The sequence below is a fragment of the Stegodyphus dumicola genome, chromosome 1, assembly GCF_044657685.1.
Source record: "Stegodyphus dumicola isolate Sdum_Otavi_A_Nest chromosome 1, ASM4465768v1".
Taxonomy (NCBI): Eukaryota; Metazoa; Arthropoda; class Arachnida; order Araneae; family Eresidae; genus Stegodyphus; species Stegodyphus dumicola.
In genome coordinates, this window is record NC_140768.1 from 118226213 (window position 1) to 118247659 (window position 21447).

The window sequence follows — 21447 nt, forward strand, 5'->3', positions numbered from 1 at the left end:
CACATTTTCTAATCGCTAATTCGTGGTTTTCACGGACAAATTTCTCACTTACACGGATGGCGCACTCGACTTTTATCGAATTTAACGCCTTTAAATGGTAATTTGCCTACTTCAAAGTTTCTTAAGGGTATACAACATATTAAACCCGTGTAACAAAAGGTTAAGTTAGATTCCGACCCATATTTCGTTTAACAATATTGCATGCAGCGCCATTTTTCCCTGATGGTGAGGTTTCCAACTTTCTTTTTTTCGCAGAAAATAAATTCCCATGACATCCTTTATACGGTTACAAAGTGATAACATTTGATCCAGTAGTTTTCCTTTTATGACCGTTTCAAAGTGAACTTTTAATTATAACCACCCTGTATATTATTAAATTTTAATTTGAAGCTATGCATTATATGTATACCATGCGTAAGATTTTAACTTTTATGGAAAAAATAAAGAATCGAAGCAGATATACTTAGGATATTAGACCAAAACTGAAAAAATTTCCCCTCCCTCCGAGAATAAAATATTGAAACTTCGACCATGAATTTATTGAATTATCGAAATATTCAATTTGACTTATCTTCTAAGTCCTAATTCCGACAACAATTCCGTCAAAAATTCCGAATTAGTTAAGCTGAAGTAAAAGGTTTAGTATATATTCACTGTATGTTAATAAAGTAATAAGAGTGTAACAAAAAATAGATTATAGAATTTACGCTGATGCAACTATTTGTCTGAATGCACAACATCTAATGGGAGAGAAGGCTTGTAGAGATCTGTTTTTGACATGCCTCTAAAAGTAGATGTCATACTCCTTTTGTCTCTTCAATCTCAAAAAACTTTCCTTTGAGAGGCCTTTAGTTTTGGGGAGGAAAAAAACATAAGAAGACAAATTTGAAGAACATGCAGGACAATTGAGTACACATACTTATTTTCGGAGCACAAGCGTTTCTCCGATTGGTTATTGAATAATGAAAAGATGCATTGTCATGCAATACAAAACATTTGGAATACGTTTTCTGACTGAAAACATAAGATTAAAAGTCATCTGCTTAATTCACAGCCATTTACAAGTCAACTACTCGGGCAATTGCAGAATTGTTTTGATCCTAAGCTTGTAAGATAAACGTAATATCACTGGATTTAAACACTTCTTTAATCTTCCGAGAACGTTCCTTCTTTAGCTCATATTCCAAGACTATTAAGTGAATACAATTATTGCAAAAGAAATTGAATATTCATTTTCACTACGGCTTGGTAGTTTACTAACAAGTTAACAAAACTTAAATTCTGCTTTTTGTGTCTAAGAATACAACAATATTTTAAATATTTACAAATAAAATATTAAATTGGAGATTTAATTGGAGCCTCACCAGTTGCCTAGCATTTGAAGATTGTTAAATACTAATTGTTTGTTGCGAAGTCTAACCCAGGCTGCATGGTTGGTTTTCGTAGTTTTCTAGGTTCTCTTTACAAAGGTTCTCTATGGAAGCATCTTAATCAAATAGCTCCCATGTTCTTTCTATGTTCAAATAACCAACTAACCTAGTTTAAACGCGATTTTCAAGGGAAGTTACTAGCAAAACCCGAATACTCATTAAAAATCATGTAGCTTGCCAATCAGGAGTAATATGAAAGATACGGTGCCAATAATTGAAATGCTGTTACGATACGCTGTTTCTAAACTTAGATGGTCATTCCTTAATTAAATAGCCCCCGAGCGGTAAAGACGCTGATCATTGGTAGTTCGGTCCGAGGTTCGAATCTCGCGAATGGGCTGGCCGCATCGGCGTTTTCGTGGTTTTCACCATGTATAAGGTGTATACGAGCCAGTTTACCTTAGAAAGTCCTCCACGAAGGCATCCCTCCCTTTAGGCAGATAGCCCTCGTGTGCTTTGCCATAATTAAATAATCCAATCCAATCCTTAATTAAATATAATTGATTTGTAACTTCTACTGGAACTGACGGTATGAATTGAAGTGCAAATAAATAATATCGTATGCAATCTTGATTAATATAAAATTTAAAATATTTGCATAGAAAAATATTTGCATTCAGACAGAAAGTTTTTTGAAATATTTGCAATTACTTTATAAGAAGGATTTTTTAATAACCGTAATAATTACTTATTATATTACTGATGATTAGGATTCAGTTCTTGACAATTACATTCTAAATTAGAATTTTAAGGATATAATGAAAATACCCAAAAATACATTTTAGGATAAAAATGAGTTGGTTTTTTATGTTTTAAAATTTCTTAAATTCATTTAATAAACATCGTATCCTCGTTGTTAATTGAATCCTGAATGTTGGGTGGCGTTTATAGAATTATTCTTACTTGTCCACAGAATCTGCTGACTTATCCAGCCATTAAGTAGCTGCAGATCATTTCTACATAACCTTTGAACTTGCATTAATTCAGTCTCTAGAGGGCTGTATGTTTATATCATAATTTGACTTTTATAAAAATGATTATTCTAAATATTATGTTTCTATAAAAATATACTGTGCTTTAAAAGTGTGGATGATAGTATCAGCTGCTCTTTCAGCCACTTCAAAAGCAACAGTTTGTTTAGAAATAAATTATGCAATTAATGTCATAAAATTCAAATAAATATCAAACGAAAATTCTCAGTTTTAGACAATTCGATTTAAACGGAGTAAAGTAGCAGACGATAAAACGCCGAAGGTAAAAATTTACTCATATTTTTTTTTAAAAAAGGAAGATAAAGAGAAATTAAGAAAAAAAAAAAAAAAAAAAAAGTTAAAAATTTGAATAATATCATCTATATTTAAAAAAAAATACCTTTTCATATAATATTAATAAATATTTATTACGCTTCATTCAGGGAAGAAATGTCATATAATTAATTCTCCGTAAAATTTTACTTGAAATTTAAGGTTAAAAATAGCTGTGGCAATACAGTGTAACAAATATCCATAGACCACATTTGGCGTTATTATCGCTCAAAAAAAAAGATGCCAAATTTCAAAACGCGAAAATATGTAAATTTGTGTATATCTTAGAAAATTTTGAATAAAAAAGTCTAATTTTTTGCAGATATGCTTAAAAATACACCTACTTTAAGATGATGGTAAAAATTTTATAGGTTATAATTCAAAATTTTTTTCGAAAAATTTATAAAAATTATTTAAAAATAGAAATTTAAAAAAATAAAACACAAAAAATGGATAAATTTTATTTGGAATGAACCTAAATTTCGAAATGTGAGAGAAAAAATCTAAAAAGTTTAATAAAAAAAGAGATATTAATAAATATTTGCCAAATTCAATTAACATTGAGGTGCTAAAATTTTGAGAGCTAATATTTTAAAAACTACTCTTACGATTTTTACAAAACTTGGTATTCTGGCATAATTTGAGTCGTAGAATCGAAATATGTAAAAAAATTGGTATGTTATTTAAGAAAAAGTCCGATTTTGTGTCAAAATACCTATGTTAGAATAGTGCTATATATAAATCTAATATATATCCTAAGTCGCGCTTTCGAGACATGAAAAACGCAATTTGAATTTTGTCAATCGGCCCAGTAGAAAGGGAGATATAGCACTGTCCCATTTTTTTTTTTTTTTTTTTTCCAGCAGTGTACGTACACTGCTAAAGTCCTAGCTAGTAACCTTTATCGCCTTACCAAAATGTCGCCAAACTACCTGTTACCATATTCCAAAGATTAGACAGTAATGGAATTTTAGATTTGCTTTTATTGTCCATTTTTCTGAGAAAATCAATAGAATTTAGAAATTAAGTTATATTTATAAATTAAAAATTAAGTTTTATTTTAAAAGTAAATTTTAGAATAAAAGTAAACAATGAAGTTATTTTTTATTTGTCTAAATGTATAATCCTTTCTATTTCAATTAAAAGTAAAATAATTAATTCTCATTTATATCGAACCTGACGTTAAATAAATTCTTTTATATTTTTTGCTGTATTTAATGAGTTAAAAAAAGATTTTATTCGTATCATTTTAAATGCATTACATACATATGTCTGTTCAATTAAAATTAAGCTAGGATGTTATTGATGTAAAATAATACACAGATGCTTAAAATTTATGTAATGTATTACTTATTTGAGGCCTGGTGGCACAGTGGCTAGCGCATCGCGCAGCAGCGACACAGATCTGAGGTTCAATCCTCGGGTTGGGCAAGGTTGACTTAGCCTTTCATCCCTTGATTTTCATCCTTTGGGTTGATAAAATGAGTACCAAGTTCGCTTGGGGACTAAACACTGGGGGTCCTACGACCAAGCTGACCACTTGTTCAGGGCATGTGCTTACGCACCCCGGGGCCCACAGTCAAGAAAGCTGATTTTAGGGCTCTACAGGCATTGGCCCACTAGGGCTGTTATGCCACTGAGTTTAGTTTTTACTTATTACATTATTTAAATTAATGAAACAGTGAAAAGGGTTTAAATAAATTCATCATCAGCATTGGCATGGAAGCCCCTTGTGGGCCCTGGCCTTCTTCAGAAGCCTTTCCCATTCCACCCTCCTTCCAGCAATTGACCTCCAGTTCTTAGTTTTTAGAATGGCAAAATCGTCATCTACAGAGACTCTCCGTCTTTTCTTGGTTGTCTTGATGTTCCACAAACAGAAGTTGCATTAAAGGCCTTAAGGACCTTTCGGTTCCCTTCTATTATCGGACCGGATTTAAAAAAATGGATGGATGGTTGTGCATACACACAATACATATACATGCATACATGAACATATACATCCATCTATAAGAATGAATTGAATTTAAATAAATTTAATTTAAATACAAATTTAATTAATTCTTTGCACCATTGCTGCAAGGAATGAAATTTAAATTTAAACAAATTTAAATTTTAACAAACATGTATATATATGTAAAAAAGCAAATTTAAAGTTAAAATAATTAAAAAATGTGCAAACATATAAAAGATTTAATTTTCAAACTAATCTATAATATCATATAAATTCAGATAGCATAAATAATTCAAGTGCAAAACCAAACCATGAAAATAAATTCACCAATTTAGCAAATTAAAATTAATCTAAAAATTTTTTTAAAAATGCATAAGTGAATGACTGTTGAGCAGGCAGGAGACAGACTTATCACGGGGAAGTTGCCTCCAAACCTAACTCTCCAATCATTCAATTCGTGTTTCATCATTCATGCAGGCAAGGGTAAAAGTCAAAACCAAAAGTAAAGAGTGAAGAATGTCCGAAAAGAAATACCAATAAAGTGGTACCTTTAGAAATTAGCAATTAAAAATTAAAGTTCAAAAAATTAAAGTTCTAAAAGGAAAATACCAATGAAGCCTTTTGAGAAATAAGCAATGTAAAGTCAAGTATTAAATTAAACTTTTTAAAAAAATTAAATTTTTAAAAAATTAATTTTTCAGAAAAATTAATTCAGAAACCAATGCATTTTAGAAACCCTTGTCTACAGAAACCTCCCCAACACGAATATGCATATTAATAAAAAGGAACTAGACATAATTTAAATAAACCAATAAGAAACAAAAAGAACTACAATCAAAAGTCATTAATCCGGACTCGTCGGGACTTCATTGATTCCGGATTATCGATTTTTCCGGTTTATAGATCATCGGTTTAAATCTCGTAAGATGGCATGCAGAAATTCTAAAATTAAAAATATGAAACCATAATTTATGAAATAAAGAACAATTATGATCTAAAGGGTATCAAAATTTACAAAAAAAAAAAAAGGGCTTAATATTTATTTGTTTACTTTATTAAACATTTCTTTCAATGTAAGTTGTTTAAGTTGCTTCGTTTTACGTGATAATACTTTCTCTTTAATTCTATAAACAGACATAATTTCTTGTTCAGTTACGAAGTTCCGCTGTTCAAGTCCCGTAATTGCTGTGCCGAGAATACCGACTAATTTGTCAATCGAAATTTTTTCGTTTTCACTAACCTCTCTGTCACCTTCTTCATGTCTTTATCCATTTTTTGCAGCAATTCCACTTTTTGTTTGATGGACATCGAAACATACTTTCGTTTTGTAGATCCTTTGGGAGCTTCAGCATCGGAAATTCTATTTGACATAATCGAAAGTTCAAGTTTACTTTTATACCTTTGGGAGCTTCAGCATCGGAAATTCTATTTGACATAATCGAAAGTTCAAGTTTACTTTTATAACATTGCTCTTACAGTCTGCAAAAAATAATAAGCCGCATCCAATTCGAAGAATAAGGAACAACGCAATCATCAACATTAACTGAAATAGATAATTTTAGCTTATGCCGTCCTTTATACATTAAACGTGCACGCGAAAACGTATTCTGCACTCGCGCACACACATATGCGCAGTCGTAAAGGTCTTATGCGCATGCGTAAAACGCCTATGGGCATGTGTCAACGCAGCGCATGCGCAGAAAGTTTTTAGCTTTGAGGTCCGGATTATAAATCATTCCGGTATATGGGTTTACGAATTAACGACTTTGACTGTAATACATAATTTTTAAAAAACAAATATATACTTAAAAATATAATTTCATATTTAGAAAATACTTAAATACTACATAAAAAATATTTAAAAAATACTTAAAGGAAGTAAATAGTAAGTTTTAATTCTAACTTACCTACTATATTAGCGTTGTGGTCTGCAAAAGTTTTCCCAAAGTGATGTAAGTGTCAAAATCGTAAAAGCAACCTTGTATTTAGCATAAGTATATTGAAACACTCAATCGATTTCGAGGGCAGCTAAAGGTCCCTCCTCATCAGGAGAAAGAAATACCTAGAAAGAACAAAAATAAAGGGGAAGGAGTCTCAGAAGCACGTGGTCCTTATCAGCACGGCACGTGGTTATAACCGGATTTTTTAATCAGAGTTACACTGGCCGCCTACTTTTACTGAGCCAGGCTATCTGATCAAACATATAACACAAAGGACAAGAAAAATTAGCGAAGTTAAAAATAGGGAGCGAGGGGCAACTGCACCTTCACTCTCAAAATCTGAACTTCGAATAATGGAAAGCAACTACTGAACGGATTTTAATACCCTCTGGTGGTACCAAACGTGAGGAGGTAACGCCATCTATTGGCAAAAATAACTGAATTAAGATAGTAGAATTTTAAAGGCATTAGGAAGGACTGGATTGGGCTTCAAATCATTAACTAAACATGCTAAATCTTTGTGAATATGAAAAGCCTCAAGAAAATCCAATTCACCTGTGGAAGAAGCCTTTTGGATAATTTTTGCAGACCCAAAGTCAAAATTATGGTTGTCAAAGTCAAATTTTGAGCTTGAAGGTGCAGTTGCCCCTCGCTCCCTATTTTTAACTTTGCTAATTTTTCTTGTCCTTTGTGTTATATGTTTGATCAGATAGCCTGGCTCAGTAAAAGTAGGCGGCCAGTGTAACTCTGATTAAAAAATCTGGTTATAACCACATGTTTCTGAGACTCCTTCCCCTTTATTTTTCTTCTTTCTAGGTATTTCTTTCTCCTGATGAGGAGGGACCTTTAGCTGCCCTCGAAATCGATTGAGTGTTTCAATATACTTATGCTAAATACAAGGTTGTTTTTACGGTTTTGATTGTCACATTAACGTGTTTCTCTTCTAGTCTGATGTAAGTGTGTTCTTTAATTTTTAATTGCTAATTTGTAATTTACAAATTAGAAATACCAATAAGGTATTTCTTTTTGGACATTCTTCACTCTTTACTTTTGGTTTTGACTTTTACCCTTGCCTGCATGAATGACGAAACACAAATTGAATGATTGGAGAGTTAGGTTTGGAGGCAACTTCCCCGTGATAAGTCTGTCTCCTGCCTGCTCAACAGTCATTCACTTATGCATTTTAAAAAAAATTTTTAGATTAATTTTAATTTGCTAAATTGGTGAATTTATTTTCATGGTTTGGTTTTGCACTTGAATTATTTATGCTATCTGAATTTAAATGATATTGTAGATTAGTTTGAAAATTAAATCTTTTATATGTGTGCACATTTTTAAATTATTTTAACTTTAAATTTGCTTTTTTACATATATATACATGTTTGTTAAAATTTTAATTTGTTTAAATTTACATCCATCTATACATGCATATATGCAGACATTTCTAAATTTGGTCCCAATAAAAGAAATGACTGTTCTCTCTGCATTCATTCTCAGGAGGTGACCTGTCCATTTCATTCTACTTAATTTTATGGATTTAATATCCTTATCTTTTTTAATTTTGTAGAGTTTGAAGTTATGTTGTTTATGCCATGTATTATTCCCGAAAACAGCACCAAAAATAGTTCTTAGAATCTTCCTTTCAAAGATCGCCAAGGCTCTTTCTTCCATGATAGTGAGAGTGCATGTCTCTGAAGCATAGGTTAAGACTGATTTTATTAATACCTTATACGATATAACTTTTGTCCTTCTCTTTATTAGATGGGATTTCAGAAGCGGTTTTAAACCAAAGAAGCAACAATATGCAGCAATAATCCTTTTTCTGATTTCGGGATTAATATTATTTGAATAGCTAATTTTTTAGAGCTTAAATAGGTGAAATTTTTCACAGATTCAAATTTAAATGGGACGATATCAAATATTTTAAGTGAATATTTCTCTTTACCACAGTGCATTTATTTATTTATTTTTGCATTTACTTTGAGCTTCATTTTTCTGGCTGCATTCTCTAGTGCCAAAAAGGTCTCTCCCAGCGCAGCTGTAGGTCTTGCAGTTTGTAAATAAATTATTGATAAGTTTACTTACTCTAAATATAAGGGGAGTTCTGGAGAGTATATAAGTTCTGCTGTACTTAATCATTAATTTTGTCATAAATAGCTTAATACTGAGGTAATTGCATTGTTAAAATTGATTAAAATTTATAATAGCAACTTTAAATACAAAAACAATTAAAAACTTCCATTCTTTATACAAAATAACTGGATTTTAACATTGTATAATTAATCAAAATTATTATTCATGAATTATGGCCATATTTTAATTATTCTTGAATTTTAAATACTTCAGATATAAACGTATATTTATGATATTTCAAACACTGTATAAAATTAAGACTGACAGTTTGTATAGTCAAGTTAGGTCTTTCGAACTTAGTGAATAATAGTTTTAGAGTAATTTAAAAAAAAACAAGCTTTTAAATTTGTGTCTATTTGTGTACATGTAGTAGCATACTGTACTGAAACTATGGATGAATGAATAAGGCTGGTAAAGCACTCAGCCAGTTCATAGCCATAACTGATATTTCTAAAAAATATTTGGGCATCAAAATATTCAAATTCTTCATACATTACTAAATCGCCAGATTTAAAATTACATGTATATATATATATATATACACGATAATGTATATGCTGAGAGTATACAAATGAGACTAAAGTTATATAGAAAATGAAAATATTTATATTAATATTGTAGTGCTGCATATGAATAAAATATAGAGAACATAAATATGTTTAAAAATTTACCATTTCGTTACTTTTCTCTTAATGAGGTGCCAGTTATCAAAATGTGCACCAAAAGTGGTAGCCTATTTATATCACATCATGAATAACTGTGCAGTGTTTAATGTGTGCAGTGTTAAGGCTGTATGCACTGACAAATTTGTGTAATTTCTCTGATTTTTTTTTTTTTTTTCTGATATCTGCATACCAGAGGCATAGCTGCAAGAGGATAAGAAGAGACATCTGTTCCTGGGTTCAGCATCCCTGGGTCAAATTAATTTTCCCCATTGCATTCTGGCAAACAGGAGGGGTCACGAAATCTTCAGCTGCTCCTGGGAGCTGAAAACCCTATGCTACACATCTGCTGCTTCCACCTAAGCAGCACTCGTGAGATAATGCATTGTCACCAAATTAGGCAAGCTATGATGTTACCAAAATGTATTTATGTGGCAGCCCAGATATGTGCACACATAACACATGGGCATAGATTTCCCCCTTCAAATTGGACGGTCAGTTTTCTGAAGTGTTTGTTTTGAGTAAATTTTTTGCCCTTGTAAGAAATCATAATGGGACTTGGGAGTTTGCAGGTGATGAATAGAAAGTGTTTCATATGTTCATGAATATGACATCTTGCCCAAAAATAGATAATGCGGTTCTACTTAAATGATTGAATTTCATGGAAAAGCAGTTAGAAAAAAGAATATATGCTTATTAAGTTCTGTCAAAAAGAACTGGAATTATTCAGTAGGGTAATTGTTCAATTCAAGATTTTTCTTGGGTGATTGTGATAATACCCATTGTGCAGCTGCTAGTTCATGTACATTTTCAGTTTGTACAGTTCTCTGATGATGTTCATTTAAGCAAAAGCAGATCTGTGTACAAGTGGAAAACAACAGTGTGTGCAATGCCAAGTTTGTGCACAATGCCAAATTTGTGCAATTCTCTGATATTTTATTAAGTTAAAACAGGATACTATGTAGATGGGAAAAACAGCAGCATGTGAAATGCCAAATTTGTACAATTTTCTGAATTAAGCAAAAACATTGCTTTGCAGATGGGTAAAATACCAGTAAATACATAAACTAAGAAATTTAGAACCAATTTTACAGAGAGACCAAAAATTGAAATTCATAAGTAATAAATTTCAAACAATTATATAAATGTATGAAAGAATTTATTAAATGTTAAAACAAAAATATTTCAAACAAACCCTAATTCAGAAAATAACTGAAAAAAAAGGGGGAAATCAACTTCAGTGCCACTTCAGCAGGAGGAAGAACACTGAAATCAATTAAAATCTCTCTTCCATAAAAAATCCTTGCTTTCCTATATTCAGAATTAGCTGATGAACCATCTCAATGTATTTTAATTATAATAGTTCACCCGAAAATTCTGGCCCCTCCCCAAAGCAAGGGAGACCTTGAAACAATGAGAACTCATCCAAAGAATTGAAAATGTAAGTGAAATTATAAAATACTTTAGTGAAAAGACTTAATCCAAATGGAATTTAAATTTGGAGTTTTGTAAATTGTAATTCACTAAAGTGTTTTATAATTTCGTTTATGTTTTCAGTTCTTTGGATGAGTTGTATATATGTGTGTGTGTAAGATAAAAAACGTGTAAATCAGCTTTATAATTTAATTTAGTAATATCCACTTAATTTCTTATTTTTAATTTGGTTAGTTTCTCCCTGTATTCTAAAAATAGAAGTAACTTTTCTAGATTGTGTTATTTCTATATGAATCAATATCACATGTAATGTATCATGATGGTGACATAATGATTCGAAACCTGAACTGAAACTCTTCTTCTAATAAGCAGTACAGTCAAAAGTCGTTAATCCGGACTCGTCGGGACTTCGGCGATTCCGGATTATAGATCATCAGTTTAAATCTGGTAAAATGGCATGCAGAAATTATAAAAATAAAAATATGAAACCATAATTTATGAAATAAAGAACAATTATGATCTAAAGGGTATCAAAATTTAAAAAAAAAAAAAAAAAAAAAAAAAAAAAAAAAAAAAAAAAGCTTAATATTTATTTGTTTACTTTATTAAACATTTCTTTCAATGTAAGTTGTTTAAGTTGCTTCGTTTTTTTATGTGATAATACATTCTCTTTAATTCCATAAACAGACATAATTTCTTGTTCAGTTACAAAGTTCCGCTGTTCAAGTCCTATAATTGCTGTGTCGAGAATACCGACTAATTTGTCAATCGAAATTTTTTTGTTTTCAATAACCTCTGCCACTTTCTTCGCTATAGGAAGCGAATTATAATGATGAGGCATTTGATTTAAATCATATCAAAGACGGAGTACATAGAGAGGAAATACCACATTTAGTAAGCAATTATAAGCCAAATAAAATAAAAACATCTGCCCTTAAGATAAGGATAGTGTTGACAGATCAACTTCCAATTCATTGCGCTCCACGGCATTAAAGATAAACAAAATTTAGATAAACAAATGTTAAAGTTTAGATAAACAAAGGATATGCCTTTATCCATTTTTTGCGGCAATTCCACTTTTTGTTTAATGGACTCCGAAAGATACTTTCACTTTGTATATTCTTTACATATTAGTAAATATATATCGGAAATTCTATTTGAAATAATCGAAAGTTCAAGCTTACTTTTATAAAATTGCTCTAACAGTCTGCAAAAAATAATAAGCCGGATCCAATTCGAAGATTAAGGAACAACGCAATCTGCAACATTAACTGAAATAGATAATTAGATAATTTTAGCTTAGCTTATCCCGTCTGTTATACATTAAACGCGCATTCGTAAACGTATTTTGCGTACACGCACACGCAAATTCGCAGTAGTAAAGGTCTTACGTCAACGCGACGCATGCGCAGAAAGTTTGTAGCTTTGAGGTCCGGATTATAGATCATTCCGGATTATGGGTGTCCGAATTAACGACTTTGGACTGTATAAATAAAAACCTTCTCTTGGTGAGCCTCCGTGTTAGATAATTGCACACTTTTGCTTCTATCCCTGTTGCCATTAGGATGTTGCCGTGCTGCTTTCTTCTTGTTGCAGTATTTTCAAAAATGTGAATATTCTGGAAATAGGAATGATGAAAGTGCCATATGAATTATGGCGACAAACGTCAATTGAACTATATACAAATATTTAAACTTTCTCTGCTGCCAAGTGTGCTGCTCATTATGGATTTAACATTCTATATTCTATACCATCAATGTTACTATGTCTTTTTCATCATGCACACACATATAAACAGTCAAAAGTCTTTAATCCGGACATCCATAATCCGGACCTCAGAGCTACAAACTTTCTGCGCATCCGTCAACGTGTAATGTGTTAACCCATTCACATAATACCTTTACACATGCGCGTCTGCATCTACGCATGCACATAATACGTTTACGCATGCGTGTTTAATGTATAACGGATGGTATAAGCTAAGCTAAAATTATCTAATTATCTATTTCAGATAATGTTGCAGATTGCGTTGTTCCTTAATCTTCTAATTGAATCCGGCTTATTATTTTTTGCAGACTGTTAGAGCAATTTTATAAAAGGAAGCTTGAACTTTCGATTATGTCAAAAAGAATTTCCGATTCTGGAGCTACCAAAGGATCTACAAAGTGAAAGCATGTTTCAATATCCATCAAACAAAAAGTGGAATTGCCGCAAAAAATGGATAAGGGCATATCCTTGATTCTCTAACCATTCCAATGTTTATCAATTTCACGCTGCTCTGCGGGGGAAGGGGGGCACGCGGCGCGCAATAATGAACTGGAAGTTGATCTGTCAGCACTATCCTTATCTTCAGGGCAGATGTTTTTATTTTATTTGGCTTATAATTCCTTACTAAATGTAGTATTTAATCTCAATGTACTCTGTCTTTGATATGATTTAAATCAAATTCCTCGTCATTACAAATATCACGAATACACATCAAATAGTTTTCTAGTTGCAATTTTCTAATTTCGACTATGTGTAATGTATGCGTTACGCATGCGCGCGTTGAAAGAAATGTTTAATAAAGTAAACAAAAAAATATTAGGCCTTTTTTTTTTTGTAAATTTTGATACTCTTTAGATCATAATTGCTCTTTATTTCATAAATTACGATTTCATATTTTTAATTTTATAATTTCTGCATGCCATCTTACCATTTAAACTGATGATTTATAATCGGGAATTGCCGAAGTCCCGACGAGACCGAATTAAAAACTTTTGACTGTATATGGGGTCTGTGACATTAGCTGATGTGACAGCTAACAACAGTTAGCCAACATGACATTTAGCTAACATACATATTTAGCCGACAGGGACATTTAACCAACAGGACAGTTGGCCGGCAGGACATTGAACTGATATGAGCATTTAGACAACAAGACATTTAATCGACGAGACATTTAGCAGACAGCATGTTTAGTTGACAATATGCATAGACAAAAATAAATAAATATGCGACAGTGTTTTATTAAAATTTGTCCATGTTTATCTGAAAGAAGGTTGTTTCTAGGGTACCCAATGCAAAGGTTTATGAATGAGTACCATATTTTTTACTTTAAAGAAACTCGAGATTTTAAAATTAAGCAGCCTATCTTATTTTGGCGTAGATTTTGAAATCAGCTTAGAGTAATAGACATAGGTCTCTATACTTCGGTTTGGTTTACTTGATTATGACAAAGCGCTTAAGGGCTATCTGCCTAAGGGATGCATTCATGGAGGACTTTCTAGGGAAAACTGATTTATCTACGCATTACGGATGGAGAGAGCCACGAAACTCCCATGCAACTAGTCTGTCCATAGAGGTTTGAATGCTAGACAGAACTAACAGTCTTCAGTGATTTTATTGCTCGGTGACTGGTGAACTCGGTCTTTATATTTCAGAAGTAGGATGGAAAATCTTAGCAGTTGGAAGAGTGAAATGGTTTTATAGTTAAAGAAATGAATGGAGCAACTGTCATGGAAAATAACAATGAAATGTGAAAAAGCTGTAAGATAATTAGGATTTGAAAGCGTTGAAAAATTAATGTCATTTGCTAAAGAAGAAAACATTTTGTTAATATGAAAGGATTCAAAGAAATCCAATTTACGTAATATTTGTTTTTGCTTTGCACCACTTATTCTTTCCATATAAAATCATTTCACTCTTCCAAATGCTGAAATTTTCTTTCCCTTTTCTGAAATATAGAGATCTCTGTCTGATAACTCTTGAAATTGATTTCAAAATCTACCCTAAAAAAATGTTGCTTTTGTATCCAATTTTAAAATCCATAGTTTTTTTAACATTAAATTAGATAAAAATATAGCACTTTTTTATAAACCTTCTGATCAGGTACCATGGAAACAGCCTTTTTCTTCCATATAAATATGAACAAATTTTACTAAAACATTGTTGCATAATTTTTTTGTCTATATGTAAGTGTCGTCAGCTAAATGTGACCTCAGCTGAATGTTTCGCCAGCTAAATATACTGTTGGCTAAATGTTCGTGTTGGTTTAATGTCCTGTTAGCTAAGTATCCATGTCAGCTGAGAGTCCTGTCGGATAAATATCCCTGTTGTTTAAGTGTCCTGTTGGCGAAATGCTCGCATCGGCTAAATATCCTGTTGTCTAGTATTTGCGACTGATGTATAAGACTTTCTTAAAACACTGTGTTTTATTACTGATGTTTCTTGCTTTTTTAATTTTATTGATTGATTGCTCTTTTATGAAATTCTTAGAACACTGCCATTTAGAAAATGGTTATCTTGGCTTGATGTCCTTAGTTTGGCAAAAACTGACGTGGTGCCTTTTCGAGATGGGGTACATATAATCATAAAGTACTGTTTTTTTTAACAGAAAACAACATTTAATTACACAAAATTTGACATTGCACATATTAAACATTATACATATTATGTTATAACAAGTTAATTTTTTTCATGAAGCTTTATGTATCTTTAGATTTGCTACCATCTAGTTTGGTTTCGAACCAATATTTTTATACGTTTGGCAATAAGTATTATCCTACTAACAACAAAAGTATCTCTTTCTTGGGGTGGCTTTTCCCATAGGTTTTTCTGTGAAAGAAACTTTTCAAACTTCTATGATAATAATTAACTAGATGCAGAGCTATTAAAGTGATAATAGGGAAAAAAGAAATTACTTTGATGTTATGCACCTGCCATGCTTCTTTGCCCCTTTGGTGTCAGATGATTAAATACACAAATATCATTAATATCTGGGGACTGTGTGGGTGTGTAATGGAGAATAATTAAATGCACTAACATAACATTATTACAACAGTACCAGTTTTCTGTTTAGTACATGGCAGATACTAAACAGAAAAGTGGGGAAAAAAAATCTATCTTGGAATATTTTATGCTATGTTTTCTATTGTTTCATTTATGGATTAATGCAAGTCATATACACTGACTACCAATAAGTATTTGGACACCTGCGATAGAAAAGAAAAACTAACTTTATGCAAAATCAATAGTTGGTAGAGCCTCCACGAGAGGTAATTACAGCGTGGACCATCCGGGGCATACTTTCCACAAGTCTTTGTATGACAGCTAGTGGTATTTTCTTCCACTTGTCTTGGAGAAGACATAGAAGTTCCTTCACCGATTTTGCACGGGTAGTGCACCCCTGAATTCGTCAATGCAACTCGTCCCAGAGGTTCTCGATAGGGTTCAGGTCGGGACTCTGGGCAGGCCAGTTCATTCGATGAACTCCATTGGCACCATACCAAGCCTTGGTTAACGTCGAAACATGACAACTGGCATTGTCATCCTGAAAGTAACAGGGGTCCAACCCGTAAAACTGCCACAAAGTAGGAAGCACATTGTCATCCAAAATAGTGCAGTAGGCGTCGGAGTTGAGCTTACCATGAATGGGGACCAAATGTCCCAGCCCATACCAGGAGAAACACCCCCAGACCATAATTCCACCTCCGCCGAACTTGACTGTTGGCACAATGCATTCTGGCAGGAGACGTTCTCCAGGTAGACGCCAGACCCAGACCCTACCATCTGAACGGTAAAGGGTGAACCTTGATTCGTCACTCCAAAGAACCCGTTTCCACTGAACTACGATCCAATTTCGATGTGCTTTGCACTACATTAACCGAGCAGCACGGTTGGACTTTGTGATCAAAGGCTTATGGGCAGCAGCACGACCATGAAAACCAAGCAGATATGCTTCCTTACGGATGGTATTCATTGAAACAATACTCCCAGATGCCTGTTGAAACTCCTCGCGGATGAGGGCCATCGGTTGGGTGCGGTTCTTCCGAATTTCTCTGGACAGCACTCGTTGGTCTCTATCTCCCAGTTTCATTGGTCTGACGACTCGGGGCACATTCCGACAATCACCGCTCACCTTCCACTTCTTAATCACATAGGCCACTGTCAATTTTGGGTACTTCAGATCGCTAGATATGTCCCTTAAGGATCGGCCACATTTGTGATACCCGATAATTATACCTTTCTCGAAATCAGAGAGCTCCGAACTGCGAGGCATCTTGCATGCGACTAAAGCCGATGCTGTTTCCTACACGATATATACCGGCGGAGTCCGTGACATACCTTAGGACCACAGATATCGTCATTTGTCCAAATACTTATTGATAGTCAGTGTATGAATAAGGCAATATGTAAAACAATGCCATCTTACCATATTTTTTACTTTAAAGAAACTCGAGATTTTAAAATTAAGCAGCCTACCTTATTTTGGCGTAGATTTTGAAATCAGCTTAGAGTAATAGACATAGGTCTCTATATTTCGGTTTGGTTTATTAGATTATGACAAAGCGCTTAAGGACTATCTGCGTAAGGGATGCATTCATGGAGGACTTTCTAGGGAAAACTGATTTATCTACACATTACGGATGGAGAGAGCCACGAAATCCCATGCAACTAGTGTGTCCATAGAGGTTCGAATGCTAGACAGAACTAACAGTCTTCAGTGATTTTATTGCTGGGTGACTGGTGGACTCGATCTTTATATTTCAGAAGTAGGATGGAAAATCTTAGCAGTTGGAAGAGTGAAATGATTTTATAGTTAAAGAAATGAATGGAGCAACTGTCATGGAAAATAACAATGAAATGTGAAAAAGCTGTAAGATAATTAGGATTTGAAAGCATTGAAAAATTAATGTCATTTGCTAAAGAAGAAAACGTTTTGTTAATATGAAAGGATTCAAAGAAATCCAATTTACGTAATATTTGTTTTTGCTTTGCACCACTTATTCTTTCTATATAAAATCCTTTCACTCTTCCAAATGCTGAAATTTTCTTTCCCTTTTCTGAAATATAGAGATCTCTGTCTGATAACTCTTGAAATTGATTTCGAAATCTATCCTAAAAAAATGTTGCTTTTGTATCCAATTTTAAAATCCATAGTTTTTTTAACATTAAATTAGATAAAAATATAGCACTTGTTTATAAACCTTCTGATCAGGTACCATGGAAACAGCCTTTTTTCTTCCATATAAATATGAACAAATTTTACTAAAACATTGTTGCATAATTATTTTGTCTATATGTAAGTGTCGTCAGCTAAATGTGACCTCAGATGAATGTTTCGCCAGTTAAATATACTGTTGGCTAAATGTTCGTGTTGGTTTAATGTCCTGTTAGCTAAGTATCCATGTCAGCTGAGAGTCCTGTCGGCTAAATATCCCTGTTGTTTAAGTGTCCTGTTGGCGAAATGCTTGCATCGGCTAAATATCCTGTTGTCTAGTATGATAGTGTAAAAGTCTAAAAAAGATTTAAAAAATGTTATATTACTCAATTTCTGAAAAGCTTTAAACCGCATTTATTTAAATAGGTTATCATTCTTATTTGATACCACAGTAACGCAGGCTCTTGATCTTGTGGATCGCAAGTGCATATCCCATATAACATCGCCCAGTGGTAGAGAACTTTATCAAATTCAAAGAAGCCTTACAGAATTCTATATCTGCTTAAATAATTGCAATTACTGTACATGTGCATCATTCTCTTTTCATGGTAGGTATTATGTAGTGTAAAATACAAAAATAGGTTCAGTTAAATATTTATATATTTTATCTAGATAATCAAAAGTAGGTACTTGTCCTTTTTAAGTGTGGTTCTTTTTAAGTTTTAATCAAAAGTAGGTACTTGTCCAGCAGCCTTGCTGATAATGCTAATTTGGCCCATTTCGGCAGTGGTGAAAAACAAATGGTTATTGATTTGCGCATGTGTGAGAAACATATGTACAGTCAAAAGTCGTTAATTCGGACACCCATAATTCGGAATGATCTATAATCCGGACCTCAAAACTAAAAACTTTCTGCGCATGCGCCGCGTTGACACATGCGCAGAGGCGTTTACGCGTGCGCGAAAGACCTTTTACGACTACGCATATGAGTGTGCACAAGTTCAGAATATGTTTTCGTGTGCGCGTTTTATGTATAATAGACGTATAAGCTAAAATTATCTAATTATCTATTTCAGTTAATGTTGATGATTGCGTTGTTCCTTAATTTTCGAATTGGATCCGGCTTATTATTTTTTGCAGACTGTAAGAGCAATTTTATAAAAGTAAGCTTAAACTTTTGATTATATCAAATAGAATTTCCGATATATATTTGTTAATATGTAAAGGATCTAAAGCGAAAGTATGTTTTGAAATCCGAAATCTGTTTATCAATTTCACGCTGCTCGGCGGGGGGAACGCCGCAGCGGGCGCGTAATGAATTGGAAGTTGATCTGTCAGCACTATCCTTATCTTCAGGGCAGATGTTTTTATTTTATTTGGCTTATAATTTCTTACCAAATTAGTATTTCATCTCGATGTGCTCCATCTTTGATATGATTTAAAACAAGTTCCTCGTCATTATAATTCGCTTCCGATAGCGAAGAAAGTGACAGAGGTTAGTGAAAACGAAAAAATTTCGATTGACAAATTAGTTGGTGTTCTCGACACAGCAATTATAGGATTTGAACAGCGAACTTTGTAACTGAACAAGAAATTATGTCTGTTTAATAGAATTAAAGAGAAAGTATTATCACATGAAACGAAGCAAAACTTAAACAACTTACATTGAAAGAAATGTTTAATAAAGTAAACAAATAAATATTAAGCTTTTTCTTTTTGCAAATTTTGATACCCTTTAGATCATAATTGTTCTTTATTTCATAAATTACGGTTTCATATTTTTAATTTTAGAATTTCTGCATGCCATCTTACGAGATTTAAACTGATGATCTATAATCCGGAATCGCCGAAGTCCCGACAAGTCCGGATTAACGACTTTTGACTGTAATTGCTTCCTGGCAGTATAGTGGATTTTCATTGCAAAATTCTAATTATGCTTGTTATTTTCAAACAAAATCATAAATTAGAAAGTTTTAAATTTATTATTGTATGTAATTTCGTTATCATTTTATTAAAAAATAACGTACATACTGGAAAATTCATTTTTTTTACAAACTCTTTCTGGTGACCACAGTTCAATTGATGCTAATTATGCCTCAAATGCAATATCACAGTCAACCTGGTGCTCGAGCATGAATTTTGCTATATAGGATACCAGGTAATAGTCAACCGTACCTCTTTGTTTTTTATTTCGCAATTTATTGATCCCCACAATGTCAAAAGAAAGGAAATTAGTCATCCACTAAACCAATTCTCAGTACCAAGAATTTTCTTCTTTTTATAGCTGCTAACGTTGCATTGCTCAATGATTTTTTCCTACATATACTTGAAAATTATGCCCATTTTCTCAAATTCTTTCTTTTGGTAAAATACCTTTTTCTTGTTAAAAACTGTAGCTTATTTTTCAGTTGGTGGTAGATTGAAAATAGTAAGCATGAAAAATATTTGCAGTGAAAAACCACTACAATTTAAATGTGAAAATTTTCATTGGCCCCCAAAACTTGCATGCATGAAAAACCTTTATGTTTTAAAATAAAAAGTGGAAAATATACTCTTACATATGCGCAGCTAGGTACCCATTTAAAAATCGCTTATTTTAAAGGTGAGAATATTTACTAGAAGGAACATGAGCTATGAGAACAAATAAAAAATTGTTATATTTTAAAAGCAACACTAGAAGAAATGCATATGTTCACATCAGTAACCATGAACATTTGTTTCTCTCCAATGCAGAAATGCGTCAAATAAACATTTTCGTCAAAGCCACTACAGGAGACAAGTGCCAAAAATAATTTAAAATTTTATAAATTTTTATCTGCAATTTTTACAACATGAATTTTTTAAATGAAATGCACTATTTATTATATTAATTTTGATGTATTATTTCTGTGACATACATGATTGCCACTAACACTCTGTAAAGAAATTTTATGCCTTTTTGTGATAAATCTGTTAGAACTTTTCTATTACTTGAAAACTTTGTCACAGTTCAATATGTCATAAGAGATAAAAAAAATTCTGTTAATATTTATAGCTTCATGCTAATGCAAATTTATATTGTTGCGTGCGTACGGGTTTGTTATGAAATGAATGCACAAGTCCGATGAAAAATGAACAAAAATTTATTATTATCACAACAAAAATGCTTAAATTTTCTCAAATTATCATGCAGTATTACAATATCTCACAGTAGTTATCTTTTAACTACTCAAATATCCAATAGAACGTAATTCAAAACAGCTAAAGAACGCTAATCCGCGAATTCGCTACAATCAACAGGAGCAGTTTTCTAAACAACAACAAACTAAGCAACTACTACAAACTGAGATGTTTTCCTCCTTTTATAACATTTTAAAATCACGCGCTAGAATTTTCCAGTACTTTCTCGAAATGAAAAAAAAGTTATTTATTTATTTAATGCACGCGCTCTTGTATTTTCAATTTTCCAGCTTAGCTTTCTTTTAATATTCGTCACGCGCTGCAATGCGCGAGAAATAAAACCATTTAATTTATAATTGAACTAACATTAGCTTTTTAAATACCAAATTCGTAACACTGCCCCCTTCCCAAGGACTGCACGTCCCGGGCAGTACAATCCCTGGACAGGAAGCTAAACTTACAACTGTGGCATAAATGCAACTGAGGCATAAACATTACATTACAATATCAAA

The 21447-nt window shown here is 32.6% G+C and overlaps 1 protein-coding gene across 5 annotated transcripts in view; it reads left to right on the top strand.

Moving 5' to 3' along the window:
• Positions 1 to 21447, top strand: part of LOC118206052 (zinc finger SWIM domain-containing protein 7-like) — a 51775-nt gene that overhangs the window by 13501 nt on the left and 16827 nt on the right. For 4 of the 5 annotated variants that reach the window (XM_085819735.1, XM_085819734.1, XM_085819736.1 and 1 more), the window contains one exon: positions 18203 to 18384. In XM_085819735.1, coding sequence (XP_085675861.1) covers positions 18203 to 18384 — 182 coding nt within the window. Of the gene's footprint in view, positions 1 to 9616; positions 9821 to 18202; positions 18385 to 21447 lie in introns of all 5 variants that reach the window. The other variant, XM_085819737.1, reaches the window with a different exon arrangement.